This window comes from Rhinatrema bivittatum, chromosome 3, assembly GCF_901001135.1.
Source record: "Rhinatrema bivittatum chromosome 3, aRhiBiv1.1, whole genome shotgun sequence".
Classification (NCBI taxonomy): Eukaryota; Metazoa; Chordata; class Amphibia; order Gymnophiona; family Rhinatrematidae; genus Rhinatrema; species Rhinatrema bivittatum.
In genome coordinates, this window is record NC_042617.1 from 243805645 (window position 1) to 243830170 (window position 24526).

The window sequence follows — 24526 nt, forward strand, 5'->3', positions numbered from 1 at the left end:
CCATGAGGAGCAAAAGGAGTCGCAGAAAAGAAAAGGTAGGCGGAGTAAAGCCGTCGGGCAGCGACGGTCGCAACACCCCTTCAAAAAAAAAACGAAGCAGATTTGTTAGGCAAGACTTCCCGTGGGTAAATCCATGTTGACTGTGTTCCATTAAACCACATCTTTCTATATACTCTACTATTTTGATCTTTAGAATAGTTTCCACTATTTTTCCCAGCACTGAAGTCAGGCTCACTGGTCTATGGATACCCGGATCGCCCCTGGAGCCCTTTTTAAATATTGGGGTTACATTGGTCACCCTCCAGTCTTCAGGTACAATGGATGATTTTAATGATAGGTTATAAATTTTAACTAATAAATCAGAAATTTCATTTTTGACTTCCTTCAGTACTCTAGGATGCATACCATCCGGTCCAGGTGACTTGCTACTTTTTAGTTTGTCAATCTGCCCTACTACACCTTCCAGGTTCACAGTGATTTGGTTCAGTTCGTTTGACTCATCACCCTTGAAAACCATCTCCAGAACTGTTATCTCCCCAACATCCTCATTAGTAAACATGGAAGCAAAGAATTCATTCATTTAGTCTTTTTGCAATGGCCTTATCTTCCCTAAGAGCCCCTTTAACCCCTCGGTCATCTAATGGTCCAACTGACTCCCTCACAGGTTTCTTGCTTCAGATATATTTTAAAAAGTTTTTATTATGAGTTTTTGCCTCTATGGCCAACTTCATTTCAAATTCTCTCTTCGCCTATCTTATCAATGTTTTTCACTTAACTTGACAATGCTTATCCCATTTTCTTCAGATGGATCCTTCTTCCAATTGAAATCTCCCATTATTATTGCACTGCCAAATTGGTTAGCTTCCCTGATTTCTCTTAGCATTTCATCATCTGTCTGACCATTTTGTCCAGGTGGATGGTAGTATATTCCTATCACTATACTCTTACCCAACACACATGGGATTTCTACCCATATAGATTCTACTATGCATTTAGTCTCTTGTATGACCTTTATCTTGTTGGACTCTATACCCTCCCGGACATAAAGTGCCACACTCCCACCAAGTTGATCCTCCCTATCATTGCAATATAATTTGTACCCGGATATAGCACTGTCCCATTGGTTATCATCCTTCCACCAAGTCTCTGTGATGCCAATTATGTCAATCATCATTTACTGCTATACACTCTAACTCTCCCATCTTACTTCTTAGACTTCTGGCATTTGGCATACAGACATTTCAAAGTATGTGTTTTTGTTTGTATTAAAACCTGCTTTTCAGTTATTAGGGATAATTTGGAAATCATTAGCTTCGATGATTTTTTACATATAGGCATATGGACTATGTTTGCTTTTAATGGAACCTCTTGTTGGGATGCCCTAACTCTCCTGTTTCATTAGTATCCTTCAAGGATACATTTCTTCAAACCATGCACTGCTGAGTAACTGTCTGATTTTCCCCCTTGTTCTAGTTTAAAAACTTCTCTATCTCCTTTTTGAAAGTTAGTGCCAGCAGCTTGGTTCCACTCTGGTTAAGGTAAAGCCCATCCTTTCAGAAAAAACTCCCCCCCCCTTCCTCAAAGGTTTCCCCAGTTCCTTACAAAACTGAACCCCTCTTCCCTGCACCATCGTCTCATCCACGCATTGTGAAACTCTGGAGCTCTGCCTGCCTCTGGGGACTTGCATGTGGAACAGGAAGCATTTCAGAGAATGCTGCCCTGGAGGTTCTGGATTTCAGCATTTTACCTAAAATTCTAAATTTGGCTTCCAGAACCTCTCTCCCACATTTTCCTAGGTCATTGCTGCCCACATGCACCATGACAGCCGGCTCCTCCCAAGCACTGTCTATAATCCTATCTAGGTGACGCTTGAGCTCTGCCACTTTCGCACCAGGCAGGCAAGATACCAGACGGTCTTCACATCCACTAGCCACCCTGCTATCTACATTTCTAATAATTGAATCACCAACTATGATGGCTGGCCTAACCCTTCCCTCCCTGGGCAGTAGCCCTGGGAGACTTGTCCTCAATGCGAGAGGACATTATATCACCTGGAGAGCAGGTCCTTGCTACAGAATCACTTCCTGCTACACCAGGGTAGTGATCTCCTACTGGGAGACCTTTCTGATCCAAGGCAGCACTGGGGCTGCCAGACTGGATTTGGGACTTGGCTACTATGTCCCTGAAGGTCTCATCAATGTACCTCTGTCTGCCTCAGCTCCTCCAAGTCTGCTACTCTAGCCTCCAGAAATCAGACTTCTTCCCTGAGAGCCAGGAGTTCTTAGCACCGAGTGCACACATATAATCTCTCACCGGCGGGTAAAAAATCATACATGTGACACTGAATGCAAAAGACTGGAAAGCCCTCCTTTTGCTGCTGGACTTCTGCCTTCATCTTAGTTTTATTGAGTTCCTAGTTAATTTTAGGATACTAAGGGAGTTGGAATTAGAGTACTTTAAATTTACAGGTGAATTTACTAATTAATCAGCTAGTGTCCTACAAGGGGATGATTAAACTGTCAGTAAGGGCTGGTACAATAGTATGATTTAGATAAGACCCCGATTGAATTTTAATGAGATTCTCTTGCCTAATAATCAAGGGTTGAGTGGGTGGGAAAGACAGACACTAGAATTAACTATCTCTGGCTTGCTTATTACCTCAGACACACACAAACTCTAAAGAATATATCCCTCTATTTCACCTTTCACCAAACTTATACATCCAAAGATTTCCCAAAGCTATACTTACCAATCCTCTTTAACAACCATTAAATTGATCTTCACTCCATTTAATTAAGGGTTTGAGATTCACGAGTCGTTAGGCGTGCACTTCAGGTCCTCTTCTACTGCAAAGGGTGCGGGGGCCTTTGGAAGCTGGGGCTGTGGATCTCTTGCGGTGACCTCTGGACTCCTCTCCCGGGGGATGCTGGGAGCAGTATGCAGATGAGCCTTTTGGTCCTCTTCTACTGCTTTGGTATTAGGAAGCAGGGTGAGTAAAACCCCATATTCCAGAGTGATGTGGGTAGGACTTGGATTGCGTGCTGAAGCTGAAGAGTTGAAATTTCTTCCACTAGCTGCAGATGATCGTTTCCTATTCCCGTGATGGTGATGAGGTTGTGTGGGGGTCTGAATGTAAAATGGAGTTGGTAACCGTGACGTACTATCTCCAAAACCCAAAGATCGGTCGTTATTCATGACCAGGCACTGATGAAGGATGATATCCTACCTCCTACTACTGTGGGTGGTTCTTGGCCCTGTTGTTGTTGGGCTCTGGGTCTACCTCGTCGTCGCTGCTGTTGTGACTGCTGATGCTGTTGTGGGTGGGTGATAGGAAGGGTAGGTCCGTTAAGGTCTCTGCTGATATGGTTGCCTGCAAAGAGGGGCGAAGTATTGCTGAGGGAACCCGGCATAGGACTGCAGGTTAGTCAAAGATTGCACAGCCATGCTTTGTTCCTTCAGCTGGGAGACCGTTTCTTGTAAGCGACTGCCGAAAAGGTTATCTCCCTGACAGGGAAGATTGGCCAGCTTTTCGTGAATGTCTTCCTGTATGGCATTGTCTCGAAGCCATGCCAAACGCCATGCAGCAATTGCCGATGCCCTGGATGATGTCTCAAAAGCTTTGTATATGGTACGGAGGAGATGGCTTATACCCTCCTCCATATCTTGAATTGATTGAGGTGGAGGGACAGACTAAGCCGCATCTGGCAGAAGACATTTGGCCAGTTGGAGGAAGTCTTACAAGTATTGTACTATATAAAACATGTTGGTGGATGCAAGCACCCAGCATGGCAGATTGGAAGGACCTTCTGGCAAGTTCGTTGAGATATGTGGTCTTTACCAGGTGTTGTGTTGGAATGTAACCTGGTTTTCTTCACTCGCTGTATCGCTGACTCTACCACAATAGAGGCATGTGGCAGTTGAGGTGGTGTGTACAAAGGGAACTGTTTTTCATGCGAAATTCTAAGTCCGTTTTTCTGGAGTCCAGCATCATAGTGAACGGTGTTTCCCAGGATTTCTCCAGGACTGCATCCAGCACATGGTGGAATGGGAGGGCTGTTGGTTCCGCGGGAAGGTAGAAAATCTTTAAAATGCTTAAGGTTTCCGACCTTGGATCCAGCAGCTTGTGGATCTTACTTTGTTAAATTTTGGATAGGAGACATCCTCCGGAGGGGAGGGGGGGGAGAGGGTCAGAGGAGTATCCCGTGAATGACCCTGGTGATGAAGGCGAGGAAACCGGTTGTGGAGGCAACTTTGAGGTTCGGGTGGGCAGGTTAAAGGAACATCGTGTCCTGGCAATTGTCCTGAGATAGGTGAGAGCATCCTCTGTGACACCTCATGACTGTGGTGGCGACACGTGAGGGCTGGTTGGGACCCGATGCGGGTAGGAGAACTCCATCTGGAGAGAGGAAAAAGAGCCTTGTGATGGCGGATGAAATCTGAGTGATGGCTTGCTGGGCCATGTCTGATATTGAGGGCGGTGGAGCCCGTGGTTGATCCCATCTGCGATAGTGTGGAATGGCTACCAGGAGAATGTCTGTCTGTTTGAATCGGGAACCTGTGGGCGTCGTTTCTGAGGGGCCACATCTTCTCGCATCTGTGCCCTCTTACTCAGGGGTTCTTGCAGCTGCAAGGAGGAGCGACGTCATTGGGAAACTGAGGAAAGGTCAGAGTAGACTCATATGGATGAAGATAATGAGGCATCCTGGGAGGGGGAGTGAGATGATACATCCACCCATTCTTCCTCTGACCTGGGAGTTGACTCTGGCTTCTTGGGGTATGGGTGTGATCGGAGGGAACGTCATTACCTGGGTCCAGTCTCTCCTGAAGCCGCTGCAAGGGTGGCATCACCCCGTTCGTTGTCGTTTTCTGTGTCGGACTCTTGGATGATGCGTACTTGTGGACTGCTGATTTTGCTGTTAAATAATATTTACACATGCAGTTTTTTATTTTGTTTGTCCGGCTGAGAGAGAAACACAGCTCCGCATGCGTTCCCGCATGCGGAAAGGACAGACTGAGGAGAATCTGCCTTCCTGCGCGGGAACACACGCACAGCCGCACAGAGCTAAGCTCTGTAAGAGCTTTGACAAGCTCCACCTCTCTATGCCTGACGGACGTTCCCATGACAACATGGCTAATTTAGCCCTGCTATCAACGAGAAATAAGCCATAAACTGTTAGAAACAAGAATAAATCTAATTTCATTGATCTTGCACAATCATTTGTGTATCTCTTAAAATAAAACTCAATACTCTATTCAAAAGAAATGTATGATACCAGAGGCTCCAGAGGCTCCGATCGTTGCGAGGCCTGCGCAGCCGGCGCCGAGGCCCACCGGGGTAAGGCCTGATCGCACCCTTGCCCCACGGCAGCCCCCAGCGCCGACCACGAGGCACCGAGCCGCGACCTGAGGCGCCTCCCTCAGCCCTCCTCCGGGCAGGAAGCAGCCAATCAGCCCCACCACCAGCCGCCAATAGCAGCAGGGCCAGGAGCCCTTTAAATCCACCGCGGCGGCGAAAAACCGGTCTCTTACCTGCTCCAGAGGCTCCGATCGTTGCGAGGCCTGCGCAGCCGGCGCCGAGGCCCACCGGGGTAAGGCCTGATCGCACCCTTGCCCCACGGCAGCCCCCAGCGCCGACCACAAGGCACCGAGCCGCGACCTGAGGCGCCTCCCTCAGCCCTCCTCCGGGCAGGAAGCAGCCAATCAGCCCCACCACCAGCCGCCAATAGCAGCAGGGCCAGGAGCCCTTTAAATCCACCGCGGCGGCGAAAAACCGGTCTCTTACCTGCTCCAGAGGCTCCGATCGTTGCGAGGCCTGCGCAGCCGGCGCCGAGGCCCACCGGGGTAAGGCCTGATCGCACCCTTGCCCCACGGCAGCCCCCAGCGCCGACCACGAGGCACCGAGCCGCGACCTGAGGCGCCTCCCTCAGCCCTCCTCCGGGCAGGAAGCAGCCAATCAGCCCCACCACCAGCCGCCAATAGCAGCAGGGCCAGGAGCCCTTTAAATCCAACGCGGCGCCTAGGCGTCGCACGCCGAGCGTCGCACGCCGAAGGAGCACGACAAAGGGGCTGGCCCCTTTGTGCGCCCCTTAGTGCAGCCCCGAAGTGCCCCTAAGTGCAGAACGTTCCTCCCCTAGCGTTCCCCTCGCTCCCTGCTACAATTTACCATACTTCCACAACCTCTCTTCAATCTCGGTTGCCATCCTGTTACAAATATGCTAGCCCTATCTATCCCCACGATCAATTACTGCTACTCCAATCGCAGATTCACCACGAATCCCATCATACATCAGCACAAACGATGGATCTCCATTATGGCTTCACCCCTAACCCAACTCCTTGGGCTCTCCATTTTCTCTTAAACCCTATTCAACGCCCAATCCCTCTCAAAAAAAACACACCTACTCAATGACTATCTCTTGGACTCACAACCAGATATCTGTGCCATTACAGAGACTTGGTTGAAAACTACAGATATAGCACTAATCAACCAGCTTCCCACTCAATTATATAATGTATTCTCTATTCCCAGACCTAAAAAAAGAGGGGGAGGACTGATATTAGCAGCAAAAAAAGAACTAAGATTAATCTTACAGAACTCCTATTACACCTCCAATCTCGAATGTGCTGTATTCAAATCAAAACAGCTCCAGATCTGCCTAGTTTACGCCCCACCTGGGCTCCTGGAATCAGACCCTTCCCCCTTAATAGAAATCATTGCCAAAGATATCAAATCAGAAACTCCAGCCATCATCTTGGGAGATTTTAACCTCCACATTGATGTGACACCCCACTCCGCCAATTGCGAAGCATTCCTGTCAGCAGTCAAGGCCCTGGGTTTCACACAAATTGTTAAAAATCCCACCCACAGAGCTGGCCATACATTGGACTTAATCTTCATCAATTCAGACCTCACTCAAACCTCCCTGCCTCTTTGCTCCCCTATCCCATGGTCAGACCACCAGATGATCACTACGGAACTACTCATTAAAGAAAATCCAGCGGCCGCATCTAAAACTACAATCAATTACAGAAAACCTTGCACCCTGGATGACCTCAGGTCTCATTTATCAACAGAACTGGTGAATCTTGATCTCTCCAATGTAGATGCCGCTCTCACCTCCTGGCACAACAGCACAAACAAGGTAGCAGATATATTATGCCCTTTAAAAACAAAAAACTTAGACCCCTCCAACAAAAACAAAAAACCTTGGTTCACACAGGAACTGAAAAACATCAAACAAGAACTAAGACGTAAGGAACACTTGTGGCGCAAGAGACCCTCCCACTCAACCCTAACGGACTACAAAAAATACATGCACAACTACAGAAACTCCATCCTCCGTACAAAAAAAGACTACTATGCTAGTAAAATTCATAATTTTATGTTTGATGCCAAAGCCTTGTTCTCCTATGTCACAGAACTCACGAAACCCAACTCTCCAGCAATCCCAGATTGCCAAGCGCAATCTAGATGCTCTGAACTGGCACAATTTTTTGAAAATAAAATCCTCAAGCTAATAGCCCCTCTGAATTCCCCAAACACAAGACCACCATCACCCTTCTACTTCGACTCAAACCAGGAAGCAAACTTAAAAGCCTTCGAACCTACCACTTCACTTGAAATTGAATCCATTCTCAAAAAGATGAAGCCATCTTCACACCCAGCTGACTCTATTCCCTCAAAATTACTGCTCACCGTACCAGAAACCATCTCCAAGCCTCTAGCAAAGATTATCAATTGCTCTCTAACACAAGGATCAGTACCTGATATCTTGAAACTCGCAACCCTTAAACCTTTACTCAAGAAACCTAACTTGAACCCCACGGACCCAGCTAACTATCGCCCCATTGCTAACCTTCCTTTTGTCGCCAGACTTATGGAAAGAATTGTGAACAAACAACTGTCGGATTACCTAGAGGAACATAAGATTCTAGCTCCCGCCCAATTCGGTTTCCGCAAAGCTCTCAACATGGAATCTCTTCTCATCTCTCTAACGGACAAAATCCTCACAGGCCTCGATAAAAAGACCCCATACCTGCTAGCACTACTCGATATATCTGCAGCTTTCGACACGGTGAAGCACTCCATCCTCATCAACCGCCTCGCAGACATTGGAATATCAGGTACAGCCCTGGAGTGGTTCAAGTCCTTCCTCAATAACAGGAAATTCAAGGTCAGAATCAGCAACAAGGACTCGCACCCTGTAAATGCCACTTTCGGAGTTCCCCAAGGATCTTCTCTATCCCCCACTTTATTCAACGTTTACCTCCTTCCGCTCTGTCAGCTTCTCACAAAACTAAAGGTTACTAATTTCATTTACGCAGATGACGTTCAGATCCTGATACCTGTCAAAGAATCAATCACAAAAACGCTCACTTTTTGGAACAGTTGCCTACAGTCTATTACCACCCTCCTTACTAACCTTAATTTAGTACTCAACACATCTAAAACGGAATTACTAATCATCGATCAAGAGGACAACAAATATGCTCGGACACTCCACAACCTCTCTTCACTCCAAATATCTACTACCACTAATGTAAGAGATTTGGGAGTAACTATAGACAATCGGCTGAATTTAAAAAAATTCGTCAACAACACAACAAAAGAATGCTTCCATAAATTACGCATTCTAAAAAATCTGAAGCCCCTCCTTCACATGCAGGACTTCCGAACAGTTCTCCAAGCCATCTTATTCTCAAAAATAGATTACTGCAATGCTCTTCTAATCGGCCTCCCAGCTATCACAACCAAACCATTGCAAATGCTACAGAATTCTGCAGCAAGAATATTGACCAACACCGGTAGAGGAGACCACATCACTCCTGTCCTTATGTATTTACATTGGCTCCCTATCAAATACAGAATTCAGTATAAAGTGCTAACTATGATCCACAAAACGATTCACTCTCTAACTTCCCTCGAACTATCCTTCCCCCTGCAACATCACTCAACCTCCAAACCAATGAGAACAACATACCTAGGTACACTCTATGTTCCCCCGGCCAAGTCAGCTCTCAAGAAACGAGCATTCTCAATTGCAGGACCATTACAATGGAACAATCTGCCCTCGGAACTCCGAACAGAACCCTGCCTGCGGACGTTCAAAAAAAAACTGAAGACCTGGCTCTTCTCAAGAGCATTTACTTAAAGTCCCATACCTGTCCTTACTTTTTAGAACTTAGGTTCAATCGTGTCTAACCGATCGAAGTTCCCCGTAACCTCTATAATGTACTCCCTATGCTGATTATCATTTTTTTTTTCCCTTTTTCGATATTCCCTATATTCCACTCGTTATGCTTGTTCAACTACAGTTCTACTCTAGTACAATTTTGTTAATTATGTTCTTATTGTTTGCTGTACAAGGTTTAGTTAAATTATGTTTTTATTGTTTGATGTAATTTCCAACTGTTGGTTCACTGTAAACCGAACCGATATGTACTTGTACATGATCTTCGGTATAGAAAAGTATTTAAAAATAAAAAATAAAAATAAATATATATTGATGCAGACCAACATTGATTGAAGTGGATCAGGCCATTGCATTACACTTTTAATCATAGGTCTCACTATTGCATATATATAGATTTTCTGGTTCTATTTTTTATTTAAAAGATGTATCGCCCTACTGGGTCAGACCAAGGGTCCATCAAGCCCAGCATCCTGTTTCCAACAGTGGCCAATCCAGGCCATAAGAACCTAGCAGGTACCCAAAAACTGTCTATTCCACGTTACTGTTGCTAGTTAATAGCAGTGGCTATTTTCTAAGTCAATCTAATTAATAGCAGGTAGTGGACTTCTTCTCCTCCAAGAACTTATCCAATCCTTTTTTAAACACAGCTATACTAACTGCACTAACCACATCCTCTGGCAACAAATTCCAGAGCTTAATTGTGCGTTGAGTGAAAAAGAACTTTCTCTGATTAGTTTTAATCGGAGAAAGTTCATGGAGTGCCCCCTAGTCCTTCTATTATCTGAAAGAGTAAATAACTGATTCACATCTACCCATTCTAGACCTCTCATGATTTTAAACATCTCTATCATATCCCCCCTCAGCCGTCTCTTCTCCAAGCTGAAAAGTCCTAACCTCTTTAGTCTTTCCTCATAGGGGAGCTGTTCCATTCCCCTTATTTTGGTTGCCCTTCTCTGTACCTTCTCCATCACAATTATATCTTTTTTGAGATGTGGCGACCAGAATTGTACACAGTATTCAAGGTGCAGTCTCACCATGGAGCGATACAGAGGCATTATGACATTTTCTGTTTTATTCACCATTCCCTTTCTAATTCCCAACATTCTGTTTGCTTTTTTGACTGCCGCAGCACACTGAACTGACGATTTCAATGTGTTATCCACTATGATGCTAGATCTTTCTTGGGTGGTAGCACCTAATATGGAACCTAACATTGTGTAACTAACTATAGCATGGGTTTTTTTTCCCTATATGCATCACCTTGCACTTTTCCACATTAAATTTCATCTGCCATTTCGATGCCCAGATTTCCTGTCTCGAAAGATCTTCCTGCAATTTATCACAATCTGCTTGTGATTTTAACAACTCTGAACAACTTTTGTAACATCTGCAAATATGATTACCTCACTCGTTTGTATTTCTTTCCAGATCATTTATAAATATATTGAAAAGTAAGGGTCCCAATACAGATCCCTGAGGCACTCCACTGCCCACTCACTTCCACTGAGAAAATTGTCCATTTAGGGCCTCATTTTCCAAGGAGTTACCGTGTGTGATAAATCCGAAAATCGCGCTAACAGCAGTTCACACGATTTGCGAATGCAAATTTTTAATTTTGTATTCAGGGGGCGGAGTTGGGGCGGAGCAAATGTAAAGCAGGGAGGATTTATCGTGTGCCGCGAAACAACCGCACTGTTAGCGCGGCTCCTAACGCGGCCAATAACTACACCTCTTTCATTTGCGTTACGTTGTGCGCTACAGCCGGTAAAGGTTTATCGCGGTTCACGATGTTTCCGGACAGGCCTGTTTCAGTATGCTGCAATTTCATTTTTACTGTTAGGCTTATCTATACTCGCTGATTTATACTCTTTCTATCTTTTGCGTTAATGGTAGGTTTTTTTTCTTTTGGTGGTGTGTGCTTGTTTTCTGTTTCTTGCCTTGATCTTTTCAAGGAAAGGGGGAGTTAAATTGATAAATATTAATCACACACACATTTAAAATATACTACAAATAAGCAGGGCCATTGGAAACTGAAAATTTCCAGTTTATACTTTGGCCATATTCTTTTGAATGTCTGTTTCATAGATAGGGACCTTCACTTTCAGTTTTTATTTTATTTGGGAATTTCAATGTGATATAAAGTAACTTTATTCTAATTTTTTTTTTTTAACACAGGAAAAAAAATTGTTAAATGCCTAGTCATTTAGGGGGCTTTGTATTCCTCAGACATTAACTTCATCTTTTGTAAACTATTGCTATGGACTCAAGTTCCTCAGGAATTCAGAATTCTAGGGTATAGTCTAATGACTGTATTTTTTGTATTTTAATAGGGATATGGATTGTGTATTCTTTTTAAACAGTGTGATAAATTATAAATTGCTATATTTGTGATATGAGCTAAAATGTTTAAAAATAAATAAACTTTTATATACCGTCGTATAAGCATAGGCCATCACAACGGTTCACATTACGGCACCCACTAAAAACAATATAAAATTAAAAGTGCCATTCAACAATCTATTACAATATAAAATTTAAAAACAAAACCGATCTCTATCATATCTATACTTAAAATCTGAATCATCCCTAAAATAGTACAATATATATATACTTATCATAAAATATTATTAAAACTATTTTCTAAAAACGCATTTCTTACATAAAAACTAAACAATCAATTAGTCCACAGCCTTTCTTTGTTATTCCTGTTCTTTACAGAGCGCCTGCTTATACATCATGTTTTTAACATTCCTTTAAAAAGTTTATAATTCTGTTGAATTCTTAACTCTAAAGGTATTCCATTCCAAATTAAAGGGCCTGCTAGTGACAGGGCTCGTTCCCTGACTTGCGTCAAACGCACAGATTTTAATGAGGATATTGGTAATAAAGCTTTGTTAGCAGATCGAAGATTTTTTTGTGGTATGTGTAATCGTAGGGCAGCGTTAAACCAATCCACCTTTTCATCGTAAATTAGCTTATGTATAATGCATAATACTTTAAAATGAATCCTTTGTTCAACTGGCAGCCAGTGTAGTTCTGCTAAAGTTGGAGTGATATGGGCCCTTTTCCTCTTTCCTGTAAGGATTCTAGCCGCAGAGATCATTAAAATTTGTAATGGTCTGATTGTGGAATATGGCAATTCTAACAGCAAAGAGTTACAATAGTCAGTACTAGTAAATATAAGAGCCTGTAATACTGTTTTAAAATTGGCAAATTCTAATAAAGGTTTTAACTTTCTGAGGATAATCAGTTTCGCATATTTAAATTTTAAGCATCATATTTCACAAAAAGTAATTCAGGGTCTAGCATTTACCACTAGGTTCCGCACTTTTTCTGAAATTATCAATGTTTGATTATTTTGTGTATTGAGCAGAAGTGAATTTGATTTTGTAGTTTTACGTTCTAAGTGAAGGAATTCTCAATATTTATAACTAATTCCATCTGCTTAAACAGTTGTTTAATGATATCCAGATATATATTTGCCACTTTCATTGTTTTTTCTAAGATATCGTCAATTGGAAGCGCTATTTGTATGTCATCTGCACACATATAATATGTGATGCCTAACCCGGACAGAAGCTGGCATAGTGGCAATAAGTAGATATTAAAAAGGGTAGCAGACAATGCTGACCCTTGTGGTACTCCTGTTTGGAGATTTATTTTGTTAGACATTGTATTTTTAATGGAGACCTGATAATATCTTTCATTTAAGTATGATGTGAACCAGTCTAATGTAGTATCTTGTAATCCAATGTCTTTCAGGCTTTTTATCAGTATTTCATATTTCACTGTATCAAACGCTGCAGATAGATCCAGCAAAATCAGAAGATAGTGTTGCCCATAATCAAAACCTCTTAAAATGGAATCTAACAATGCAAGTACGGTAATAAAGTTTCAGTACTATAATTTTTACGGAAACCGTGTTGTGCAGGGAATAAAATGTTATTTTCTAGGTGTTCTGATAATTGTGTTTGAATAGTTTTTTCTATTAGTTTTGTGCGAAGTGGCAAATTGGAAATTGGTCTATAATTATTGAGAACTGTAGGGTCTAAATTCTTTTTCTTTAATATAGGTTTAATTATTGCTCCTTTTAGCTTATCTGGTAAATGTCCTTCTGACAGAGATTAACAATATTTGCTAGTACCGGAGCTACTGTTTCAGTGATCGCTTTTAGATCTCTAATAGGTATCGTATCCAGCATATGCGGTACAGGATTTAGATTTTTTTAGCAGGGCTTCAACTTCAGCATTAGATACTTTGTTAAAAGATGACCATTTCGTTATTTCCCTTGGGATCATTTTTATCTCTTGCTTTATATTGTTTTTAATCTTACTTCTCAAGTTTAAGATTTTGTCTCTAAAAAAAATTGAGCTATTTCGTTACAGCATGTCTCTGCTACGTTTTAAGTAACCATTTTTCTTTCTTCAGCGAAGCTATTAACTATATTAAACAGGGTTTTTGAATTATTTGCACATTTTTTCAATCTTTGAGCTATAGTATTCTTTTTTTTTTAATTTTTAGAATTAACTTTTTATAGTAGGCAAGGCAGCATCTGTATTTAGTCAGATTTTCAATAGTTTTATTCTTTCCACATTTTTTCATTGTTTGTTTCTTAGTCTCCGTTTAACTTCTTTTAATTGTGCGGAGTACCATAGTTTTGATTGTTTCATATCTTTATCATCTTAAATTTTCTTAGGGTTTATGTTATCGGCTATCTTGTTTAACTGTAACCATGAATTTGTTGCTGTAGTAATGTTAGAATAATCTATCTTTTGTACATTCCCTTGTATTTCTTCTTGTACTCTTTCTAAATTAAAAGGCGGGCGATATTCATATTTTATATGTTCACTTCTCCTTTCTATTAAATCACCAGTGTGTTTTATTTTCGAGGAGATAAGATAATGATCAGACCAGGGTATTTGTTCATATGTGTCTAAATCAGTAAATTCATCTTTTTTCTTTTTTTTTTTTTTATAAATGAGATCTAAAGAATGCCCTGCTTTGTGTTGGTTTATCTGTAATTAGCTTGCAACCTAAAGCATTCATTACATTCATTAATACCTGACAAGTATTAGATAGTGGTTGGACATCCATATGAAGATTAAAATCGCCAAGTATAATTGGCTTTGAAGGATGTAGATTAGTTGTGAAACATTCTATTAAAGGCGAGATATTTAATTCTAAAAGACTAGAGGGGCAGAATAGCAAACATCTGAAAGTTATCAGCATTAAATAATGCAATTTCATGATTAGCCGGTGTATCTAATTGTAGTAGTTTGCAGTTACATTTCTTTTCTATAATTAACATTAATCCACCTCCCCTTCTGTTAACCCGAGGAATTGAGAACACTTCATAATTCTTATTTGCTATCAGATTATTTAAAATAGAATCAGATTTCTTTAACCATGTTTCAGTAAGTGCAAAAAAATTCAGTTTTACATCCTGCAGTAAATCATATATAATAGGTAATTTTTTAGTGACTGATTGCGCGTTTACTAATAGAAATGTTAACACTAGAACATTATTCGTTTTTGCTATATTCGTATTTGTATTTATTTTTATGAGATTATTAATGTTCACAGTTTTTAATTCCTTTATATATTCTCGATCTTTTAGTTTTCTTTTATTAATGTCATACTTTGCTTTGTATATGCAGACTGGAATCATGGAAGTCCTGGTTGCTATTGATTCGTATCCTGTTGTATTTGGGTCCCGTTGATAGATTTGAATGTTCGTACTTGGGGGTTACGAAGGGGCGTACAAAGGGGACTGCTCCTTTGTCTCGCTCCTTTGGCATGTAACGCCGGCGCGTAGCGCCTCTGGGCTCTGTGCCGCGTTTAAAACCCCTTTTGGCGCGCTCAGATGACGTCAATCACGTCTGCCAGCTGGGGATGAGCACAGCGTGATTGTCCTGGGCTCCTCGGGGAGATTAGCCGGTCAGGCAGATTATTCAAATGATGAAACAATGCAGGAGTACAGGAATGTAGCTTAGATGTTACTCAGAGCCTATGAGCTAAAAATGTGTTTTATAAGTGATATATTTACAATAAAATAGTTTTCATACAATTATATAAGAACAGTTTTATACATTTTGTTATGAAGTTGTATTGATACAATTTAAAGGGGGATTTTAGGCCTTTTTTTTTTTTTTTAATGTTTAAACATTTTGGAGACCCTTATAGGTTTTTGATGCTAAATATTTGACTTTTTTTTTTTTGTTTTTGTTGGCACATTGAAATCCCTGGGGAAAAGTAAAATAAAAAAAACTGAAAACAAAGGTTCCTATTCATAGAGCACATTATGCCATCACTTTCCTGGCCATAATATAATGTAGCTGGCAGAGGAAAAAAAGTACAGAAAAAGCAAATACAGAATGCAAATGAGAAATGTGTAAACATTTTTTAAAATGCTGAATGTATATTCTTAATTGTTTGTACCTCAGTTTTATGTTGTGTTTTTATTTTAGTAGGTGACAATGAATGACCCAGGAAGGAGAAAAGGAAAGCCAAACAAGGGTGGTGGGAAAAGAGGAAGAGGAGGCAGCAGAGGAGGAAGAGGAAGACTGAGTAAGCTTCCAAGAGGAGGTGGAAGCCGAAAAGGCTCTAACAAGGCTTGGGATGATGGAGATGACATTTGCTTCTCTAATGAACCACAAACTTCATTCAGGTTATTCTCATCTGTTTACTAGAATTGTGGATAAAACTATAGTTGTATATGTAATTGAAGAACTGTGTGTGTGTGTGTGTGTGTGTGTGTGTGTGTATATGTGTGTATATACACACATATACACACACACACCAGTTCCGCTAGGAACATTGCCATATCACGTTCAGAAAAAAATTAAAAACTTGGCTGTTCGCCCAAGCTTACCCCTAAAAAAGCTGCAGGGTCACCCACACACTCTTACCCCACGGATGCGTCCATTTCCGCAACTCAAAGGAACTGTTGTCCGACTAATTGCACTATCTTATAATTTGCTTAATTTCATATACACTATGTAAATTTGTACATAAATTTATCCTGTAAGCACCCTCTCCTCCTTTTGCCCTTCTCTCCAGTTAGAATTTGTTTAACCTATCTTTTTTCTCTAACAGCCTAGTTCCACATTCCCTGTTATAATGTAACTTTTGTTTTTGATTGCTCTGTTAACTGGTTCCCCCTAGTTTACTGTAAACCGGTACGATAAGACCTGGTCTTGAGCATCGGTATATTAAAAGAATTTAAATAAATAAATAAATAAATTTTATATATATATATATATATATATCTGGGATATTTTAAAGCAATTTGAATTTCAAGAAATGAAAATATTTTTTCAGAACAGGAACTAGGAAAAATAATACTTTGGAGACTATAATATTTTATTGAACCAACCTAAAAAATCATATGTTATTGGGCATCTGTGGGACAAATGTGAATTAACAGAAGCCTTAGTTACCCTAGTGCTTAATGGAACAAAGGCCCTGTTCACATTCTCTGCTGTGGGAACATGTTTTTGAGTTAGGTTTTAGGTTTTACTAAAGGGTTTCCATATTCCTTTCCTAAAAAGGAATAAGACCCAAGTACCAATCTAACAAGTTGTATATTAATCTTATATTTCTTAGCATATGGGACAGGTGGATGAAAACCAGTGGGTTATACATTCTACCAGCAGATGGAGATGGAGCAAAGCTGATATCCCTGCAGTGACATCAGCTTGCCAGTATTCTCTGTCCCCACTGACGGTGGACGTGCATCTTCTCACTGGGGACTGCTTAAAAAATGTTTCAAAAGAGGAGTTTTATTCGCCCTGCTCTCCTGTGGTTATACCTTATGATCCCTCCCTCAGTTGAGAATTCCTGAGTTGATATCTTTGGATCCCTCCCTCAGATATGAGTGCCTTGGTCTGCTGGTTTTTCAGCCAGCGTGGACTTAGCTGTTCAGTTTCAAGCGCTACCTTTTGGTTTGGCCACCGTACCTAGAAAAATTTCCAAGGTTATGGTGGTGGCAGCAGCAGAGCTGAGAGAGAGGATGGTGTTCTGGTACTCCTGTACTTACATGACTGGTTGGTTCGGGCCAAAAGTCTACAAGAGAGCCTTTGGGTCTCCACAAGGTGATCTCCTTGTTGCAGGAGCTAGGTCGGTTGGTGAACCTGACCAAGAGCAATCTTCAGCCATCACAGTCACTGAGTATCTGCTTGGTTCAACACAAAGCAGGCAGTGTTCCTGCTGGAGGGCTGTAATCAGAAGCTGATGGTGCCGGTGTGTCTGACAAACACAATATATCTGACAGTGGTTTCATATACAGGTTCTTGGCTTGATGACAGCTACCTATTACGCCCGTCAGTCACAGACTGCTACAATCACTAATGCTCACCTCCTTTTTATGCAGCCCTGACATCTTTGGGGAAAGTGGCGGCCTCCGCCAGCTATCGCCAACCTTCCTGGCATTCCTGGGACAGTGTGGGTGCTGCTGACCGCCAACTTGCTCATGGGATCGCTTAGGTGCATGGGCCAGTATTAAGCACGTCATGGCGGGAACCTCGGGGGCGTCCCCTCCGGATGACGTCTACACTCTACTGTACTTAAGCTGCTTGGCCCTGCCTATCAGCGAGTTAGCAAGGAGTTCCCTCATTGCTGAATCCGCTTCTCACGTACGGACTTCCTGTTCCAGTTCCTGCACTTCGGTGTGAGACGCATTGGGTACCCACTCCTCGGGGGGGCCCTTCCTAGTTTCAGGCTATCCGCTCCTCGGAGGGCCATCTGCCTTGGACTGCGGTTTGTTCTCGTGCCCCAGGACCTCTCCTGGAACTATCTCTCTGTGAGTATCTTGACGTCACGGACTACTACTGAACCAGCTTTACTGTGATATCCTTTCCGGTGTACCCCGTACCTTGGGCCATTACTGTGCCAGCACTAGTGAGGCGCCACCTCTGTGTACCCTGCGCTGCAGGTCATTGCCACATCATCGCCACAGCCACCTCTCTGGTGTACCCTGGGTCTTGGGCCTATGCCGTGTCTGCCTAGTGAGGAACTGCTTCAGTGTACCCTGCACTGCAGGTCATTGCCACGTCATTGCTACAGGTCCCTCACCGGTGTATCCGTACTCAGGCCACTACAACATCATCGTTGAGTGAGGAATCCCTCTGTATACCCTGCGCTGCAGGCCACTACCGCATCATCACTTCAGTGAGACTTCTTTGGTGTACCCCGCTCTGCAGACCATTACTGGATATCCACGTTTGAGGCATTCCCTCTGGGTATACCCCTTCTCAGACCTTTTCTCCTCCTCCTGCACTTCCCACTCTGCAGGCTTTCTTTTCTACTTTTACAATAAAGACTTTATTCCACAGCTGTGTCTGACGTCCACTGAGACTGAGCCTCCCCGACGGTGAGGCTCACAGGGCTCCTCCCTGTGGGCGGTACCATCTCTCACCTCTTCCCAGGGCCCACACACCTACAAGTCATAACACTACCCTGGAGATGGTACCATGGGCAAGGACGCATATGTGCCTTCTTTAGTACACTCTGCTGTCTCGTTGGAGCCCATAGTCTCTATTTATTTGGTTCCACCTACCAGTGAAGATCTGCATACACCTGTAGTGGTGGCTGTAAATGGATCATCTAAGAGAGGATTTCCCTAAGATCACCAGACTGGTTAGTACTCATGACAAATGCAATCCTCCAGTGTTTGGGAGCTCAAAATCAGGAGCTGTTGGCACAAGGGTGCTGGAGTACAGAAGAGTCTTTCTAGAGCATTCATCAGTTGGAAGCCCAGTTGGCATGCTTGCGATTTTGGCAACCAATTGCAGGGTTGAGCGGTCCAGATAATGTCAGACAATGCGACTCTAATGGCTTACTTCAATCGGCAGGGAGGAAGAAAGAGCCAGCAAGTGTCACAGGAAATTGCCCAACTTATGGAATGTGCAGAAGTGCATTTTCAGGAGATCTCAGCTTCGCACATTGTGGGAAAAGACAATGTAAGAGTCGACTTTCTCAGCAGCCAGAGTCTAGATCCAGGAAAATTGGAATAGGCGTTCCTGGGATCTTCTGTTTGTAAATGAGGCGTTCCTGGGATCTTCTGTTTTTTGACCTACTGGTGAATTTCTTCAGTCGCAGGAGAGATCAAAAGTCCTTGGGTATCCATGCTCTTGTGCAGGAATGTCTGAAGGGCAAGCTAATGTAAGCCTTTCTTCTGTGGCCCATGTTGAGCAGAATGATTTGGAGGATTGAGTCACACAGGGATGGTGCTTCTGGTGGCATCGGATTGCCCCAGAAGGCCATGGTATTTAGATTTGTGAAGGCTCCTGGTGGACTCTTCCCTCTGGTTTCTGGCTTGCAGGAGTCTGCTACAGCAGGGGTCTGTTCTTCAGGAAGATCCTACTCTGTTTTGTCATATAGTGTGACCCCTGAGAGTGTGGATATTATGTTGCGGTGATTTGCCACATTGCTACAAGTGAGAGGCTAAGGAAGTGGAGAACTATGTGCGGGTTTGGCGAGTGATTGAGGCTTAGTGTGAAGATCAAGGGGTTCTTCCTAGTTCAGTTAAGATCCCGCTCACTTTGGAATGTTTGCAGGATGGATTGAGTAAAGGGTTGGCCCTTAATTCATTGAAGGTACAAGTGGTGGCTCTTGCCTGTTTTCGAGGTCAGGCGAATGGTGGACCCTTGTCAGTTCATCCAGATGTGGCCCATTTCTTAAAAGGAGTGAAGCATCTTTATTCTTTCTTTCGGATACCGGTGCCTTTGTGGAGTCTTAATCTAGTTTTGTTTTTTTAGCGGGCCTTCAATTTTTGACCATGTATACCCTTTCCTTGAGGTTACTGACCTTGAAAAGGGGTTTTCTTGTGGCAATTTGTTTGGTGCTTAAAGTTTCTGAACTGCAGGCCTTGTCTTGCTGGGAGCCCTTTTTACAGGTGACTCCTGGGGCGATACAGCTGCATATTATTTTTCATCTTTTGCAAAAGTGGTTTCAGATTTTCACTTGAATCAGTCAATTTCCCTGCAGTCTCTGGAGAGGGAAAGAGATGTGGAGGAATACAGTCTGCTAGGGTCCTTGATGTCAAGGCATATCTTGCGGTATTTGGAGTTTCTAAACCTCTCAGGAAGACTGCTCACCTACTTGTTCTCCATTAGAGATGTAAACAGGGCGAGCCAGTGTCGTGGGCTATGATAGCCCACTGGATTAAGAAAGTATTCACAGCCACATGCATGGATGCTGAGTAGCCATTGCCTAATCAGGTTAGGGCTCGTTCCACTAGGGCTCAAGCAGTGTCATGGGCAGAGGTTAGATTGTCTGTCTCCCGTCAACATTTGCCGAGCTGCGACGTGGTCGGTGGATTCTTCTTCCAAGTCGCAGCTGGGATCTCTATCTTTCAAGGACAAGCTACTATTTGGGGAGGATCTGGACCAGATTATCAAGTCCCTCGGAGAGAATAAGGTACACAAACTGCCAGAGGATTGCCCTCGTTCTTCTAGGTCTTTTAATTCCACTAGAAGCCGATTCAGGAATCAACGTCGTTTCCGCCAGGCAAGGACTGCAGCTCCTCATCAGCTGTCCTGTCAATCTCAATCCTGGACTCAATCCTTTCGTGCCCGAAGACAGCCCCGCTCTGGTCCGGCCCAGGGCACGTCCTCCAAGTCTTCACAATGAAGCTATGCCGGCCCACTCCCCGATCCCCAGGATAGGGGGACATCTCTCCCTTTTCTATGAGTTGTGGGTCAACATCACGTCAGATCAGTGGGTCCTGGATATTCAAAGACACGGCTCTGCATTAGAATTTGCTCGGCCGCTAAGAGACAGGTTCCTCTCCTCTCCATATGGCCCAGTCCAGAAACAACTCATAGTCCGGCAGACACTCGACAGGCTTCTGGCTCTCGGAGTGATTCGTCCAGTCTCCCCCCCCCCCCCCCCCCCCCGGAAGTAGGCCGGGGACATTATTTGGTACACTTCGTAGTCCCCAAGAAGGAAGGTTCCTTCCGCCCATCTTGGATCTCAAGATGGTCAACAGGGCCCTCAAGATTCCCCACTTTCGGATGGAAACCTTGAGCTCCATGATAGCGGCGGTACACTCCCATCCTCCAAGCTCATCAGCGTTTTCTGCGTTTCAAGATTATGGGACAGCATTTCCAGTTCCAGGCTCTACCCTTTGGTCTTGCGACCGCTCCTCGAATCTTCACGAAGGTGATGATAGTAGTAGCTGCCACTCTCCGGAGGGAGGGAGTCTTGGTGCACCCATACCTGGATGACTGGCTTATTCGGGCAAAGTCCTCAGCCCAGTGCCACCGGGTGGTCGACAAGGTGTTGACGCTTCTTCACTCCCTCGGTTGGGTGGTCAACTTCGCCAAGAGCAGCCTTTCTCCATCTCAGTCTCTGGACTTCCTGGGGGTGCATTTCGACACAGCACTGGGCAAGGTGTCTCTGCCCCCCGACAGGGCTCATACACTCATAGCTCAGATACAGCGATTCATCGGTCTCTCGCTTCCAATGGCGTGGGATTACCTCCAGGTCCTGGGATCCATGGCTTCCACCATCGATCTGGTCCCCTGGGCCTTTGTTCATATGCGTCCCTTACAGTGCACCTTTATCTCCCGCTGGAAGCCGGTGTCTCGGAACTTCCAAGCCATCCTTCCTCTCCCGCAGAGAGGCAAGGACAGTCTCTCGTGGTGGTTCAACCTGTCTCATCTTCTCCAGGGTGTTCCTTTGGACATCCCGAAATGGGAATTCGTCACGACGGATGCCAGTCTCTCTGGCTGGGGAGTGGTGTGTCAGATGAGTTCTGCCCAAAGGAAGTGGACGCCGTCCCAAGCAACTGGGCCGATCAATCGCTTGGAGACCAGAATAGTGCGTCTGGCATTGAAACGCTTCCTACCTCTCGTCCATCGTTGCGAAGTCCGAATACTCTGGCAATGCGACCATGCCAAGGGGGCATGAGGAGCCGGCATGCCAAGGGGGCATGAGGAGCCGGCATGTCTCTCGGGAGACAGACAGGTTGATGGTGTAGACAACGTTCAAGCCGACTTTCTCAGTCGTCTACATCTAGATCCCGGAGAGTGGGAACTCTCAGAGGAGGCGGTGAATCTCCTGTTCCACAGATGGGGGACCCCCTATCTGGATCTAATGGCAACCTCCCGGAATGCCAAGGCAGCTCTGTTCTTCAGGCGCAGAGGGAGTGGATGCCTTAGTCGTCCCCTGGCCCTGTCACGTTCTCCTCTACGTGTTTCCCCCTTGGCCTCTGATGGGCAAGGTGCTCCGGAGAATAGTCCCACCAGGGTCCGGTAATGCTGGTGGCGCCGGAATGGCCCCGTCGTCCGTGGTTTGCAGACTTGATCAACCTCGCAGTGGACGGACCTCTTCGTCTGGGTCACCTTCCTGACGCAGCAAGCATGGGTCTGGTATCTTTCACCCAGGCCGATCACTTCTGTCTTGCGGCCTTGCTTTTGAGAGGTGCCGGCTGAGACAGCGTGGATACCCAGAGGCTGTTATCTCAACCCTCCTCAAGGCTAGAAAGACGTCTACCTCCATCTCCTATATCAGGGTATGGAAAGTTTTTTTGAGAACTGGTGTACCTCCATACCTGTGTTGCCACGGACCGCCTCGGTGGCTCAGATCCTATCTTTTCTTCAACAGGGACTGGACAAGGGTCTGGCCTACAACTTGCTGAGAGTGCAAGTCTTTGCACTAGGCTCTCTACTTCATCAACGAGAGGGAACTTCCCTCTCCTCTCACCCGGATATCATCCGATTCCTCAGGGGGGTGAAGCTCTTGAAACCCCCGGTCCACGCTCTTTATCCTTCGTGGAGTCTCAAACTTGTTCTCTGAATCTTGGTTGGACCACCCTTTGAACCCATGCGTTCCACGACCCTCAAGGATATTACTCTCAAGACTGATTTCCTGGTAGCTATCTGTTCTACCCGCAGAATCTTGGAGCTTCAAGCACTCTCGTGCAGAGAGCTCTACCTTCGTTTTACAGATTCGGGAGTTTCCTTGCGCACTGTGCCTGCTTTTCTGCCCAAGGTAGTTTCCGAGTTCCACTTGAATCAGATGGTAGAGCTTCCGTCCTTCTCAGCGGACGCTTCGGCAGATCTACGCAAGCTAGATGTCAAGTGTATCCTCATTCGCTATCTGGAAGTCACTAATGATTTTCGCTTGTCGGACCATCTTTTTGTTCTCTGGCATGGTCCGAAGAAGGGGGCCAAGGCTTCAAACTACCATTGCTCGCTGGCTGAAGGAGGCAATCTCGGTGGCCTACATTGGAGTGGGTCGACAACCCCCAGCGGGTGTCGAGGCCCATTCTCTTCGAGCTCAGACTGCTTCCTGGGCGGAGATGCAATCGGTCTCGTTCCAGGAGATTTGTCGAGTGGCAACTTGGAAATCGTTACATGGCTTTGCTTGTCATTATCGTCTACACATACCGTCGCCTACTTTTGGCTCCTTTGGCTCTAGGGTCATTCGAGCAGGGCTTTCTGGGGCCCACCCTACGTAGGGAAGCTTTGGTACATCCCACTGTCTGGACTGATCCTGGTACGTACAGGGAAAAGAAAATTTATTCCTTACCTGCTAATTTTCGTTTCTGTAGTACCAAGGATCAGTCCAGATGCTCTCCCTTACTGTTTATTGGGTTTGGGATTGCCTCTCTGCTCAAATTGTTCTTCAGTGCATTTTTTCCTTTGGCTGGTTAATGTTTCATTCTGCAAGTTTGTTGTTTGACACTGTTGTGTGCCCTTTGCACACTGTTATTTGTTACTTAATTCTGTTCTTGATCCATCCTGATTTTCCTCTTTGCTTTGATATATTCCATACTGAGGATTAGTAGAGGGTGCACTATCTTATAAGGAAGCATCTTTCAAAGTTCTAATTGACTCCATCTGCTGGAAGGGGGAGATAACCCACTGTCTGGACTGATCCTTGGTACTACAGGAACGAAAATTAGCAGGTAAGGAATAATTTTCTTTTCTTTTCAACCATGTGCTTGCCACCGCGCTAAGCTGAATGCCCCATATTGCATCGGCCTCTTTAAGTGGCCATTATGTATTGTGCCAGGAGACTTAATTGTTGGTGTGCTGTAAAATTTTAAGAATTTTTATATTTTGATTATATTGTCTCTGTTTTTGTCAGTCTACAGAAATGAGTTGACTCGTATCTGATTAAATATATCTGGCTTAAGACAATGCATAAGAATGATTATTAGGACTATGTACCTTGAATAGGAACCCAGTGGACCAGTAACAATAACAAAGAACTGTTGTGACCTTCGCTTGTCATCAGTAGAGGGTCATGAGATCACAAAGTTTTTGGATTGTTGGGATGGGTTCTGAGCAATGTGGTAGCCGTTTGACACCCAGCATGTATAA

General features: G+C 44.1%; 1 protein-coding gene across 9 annotated transcripts in view; it reads left to right on the forward strand.

Moving 5' to 3' along the window:
- DHX57 (DExH-box helicase 57) overlaps positions 1 to 24526 on the forward strand; it is a 473349-nt gene that overhangs the window by 33991 nt on the left and 414832 nt on the right. For 8 of the 9 annotated variants that reach the window (XM_029594371.1, XM_029594374.1, XM_029594373.1 and 5 more), the window contains exon 2: positions 15662 to 15861. In XM_029594371.1, the coding sequence (XP_029450231.1) occupies positions 15671 to 15861 (191 nt within the window). In that variant the 5' untranslated portion in view covers positions 15662 to 15670. Of the gene's footprint in view, positions 1 to 15661; positions 15862 to 23897; positions 24109 to 24526 lie in introns of those variants that run through there. The other variant, XM_029594376.1, reaches the window with a different exon arrangement.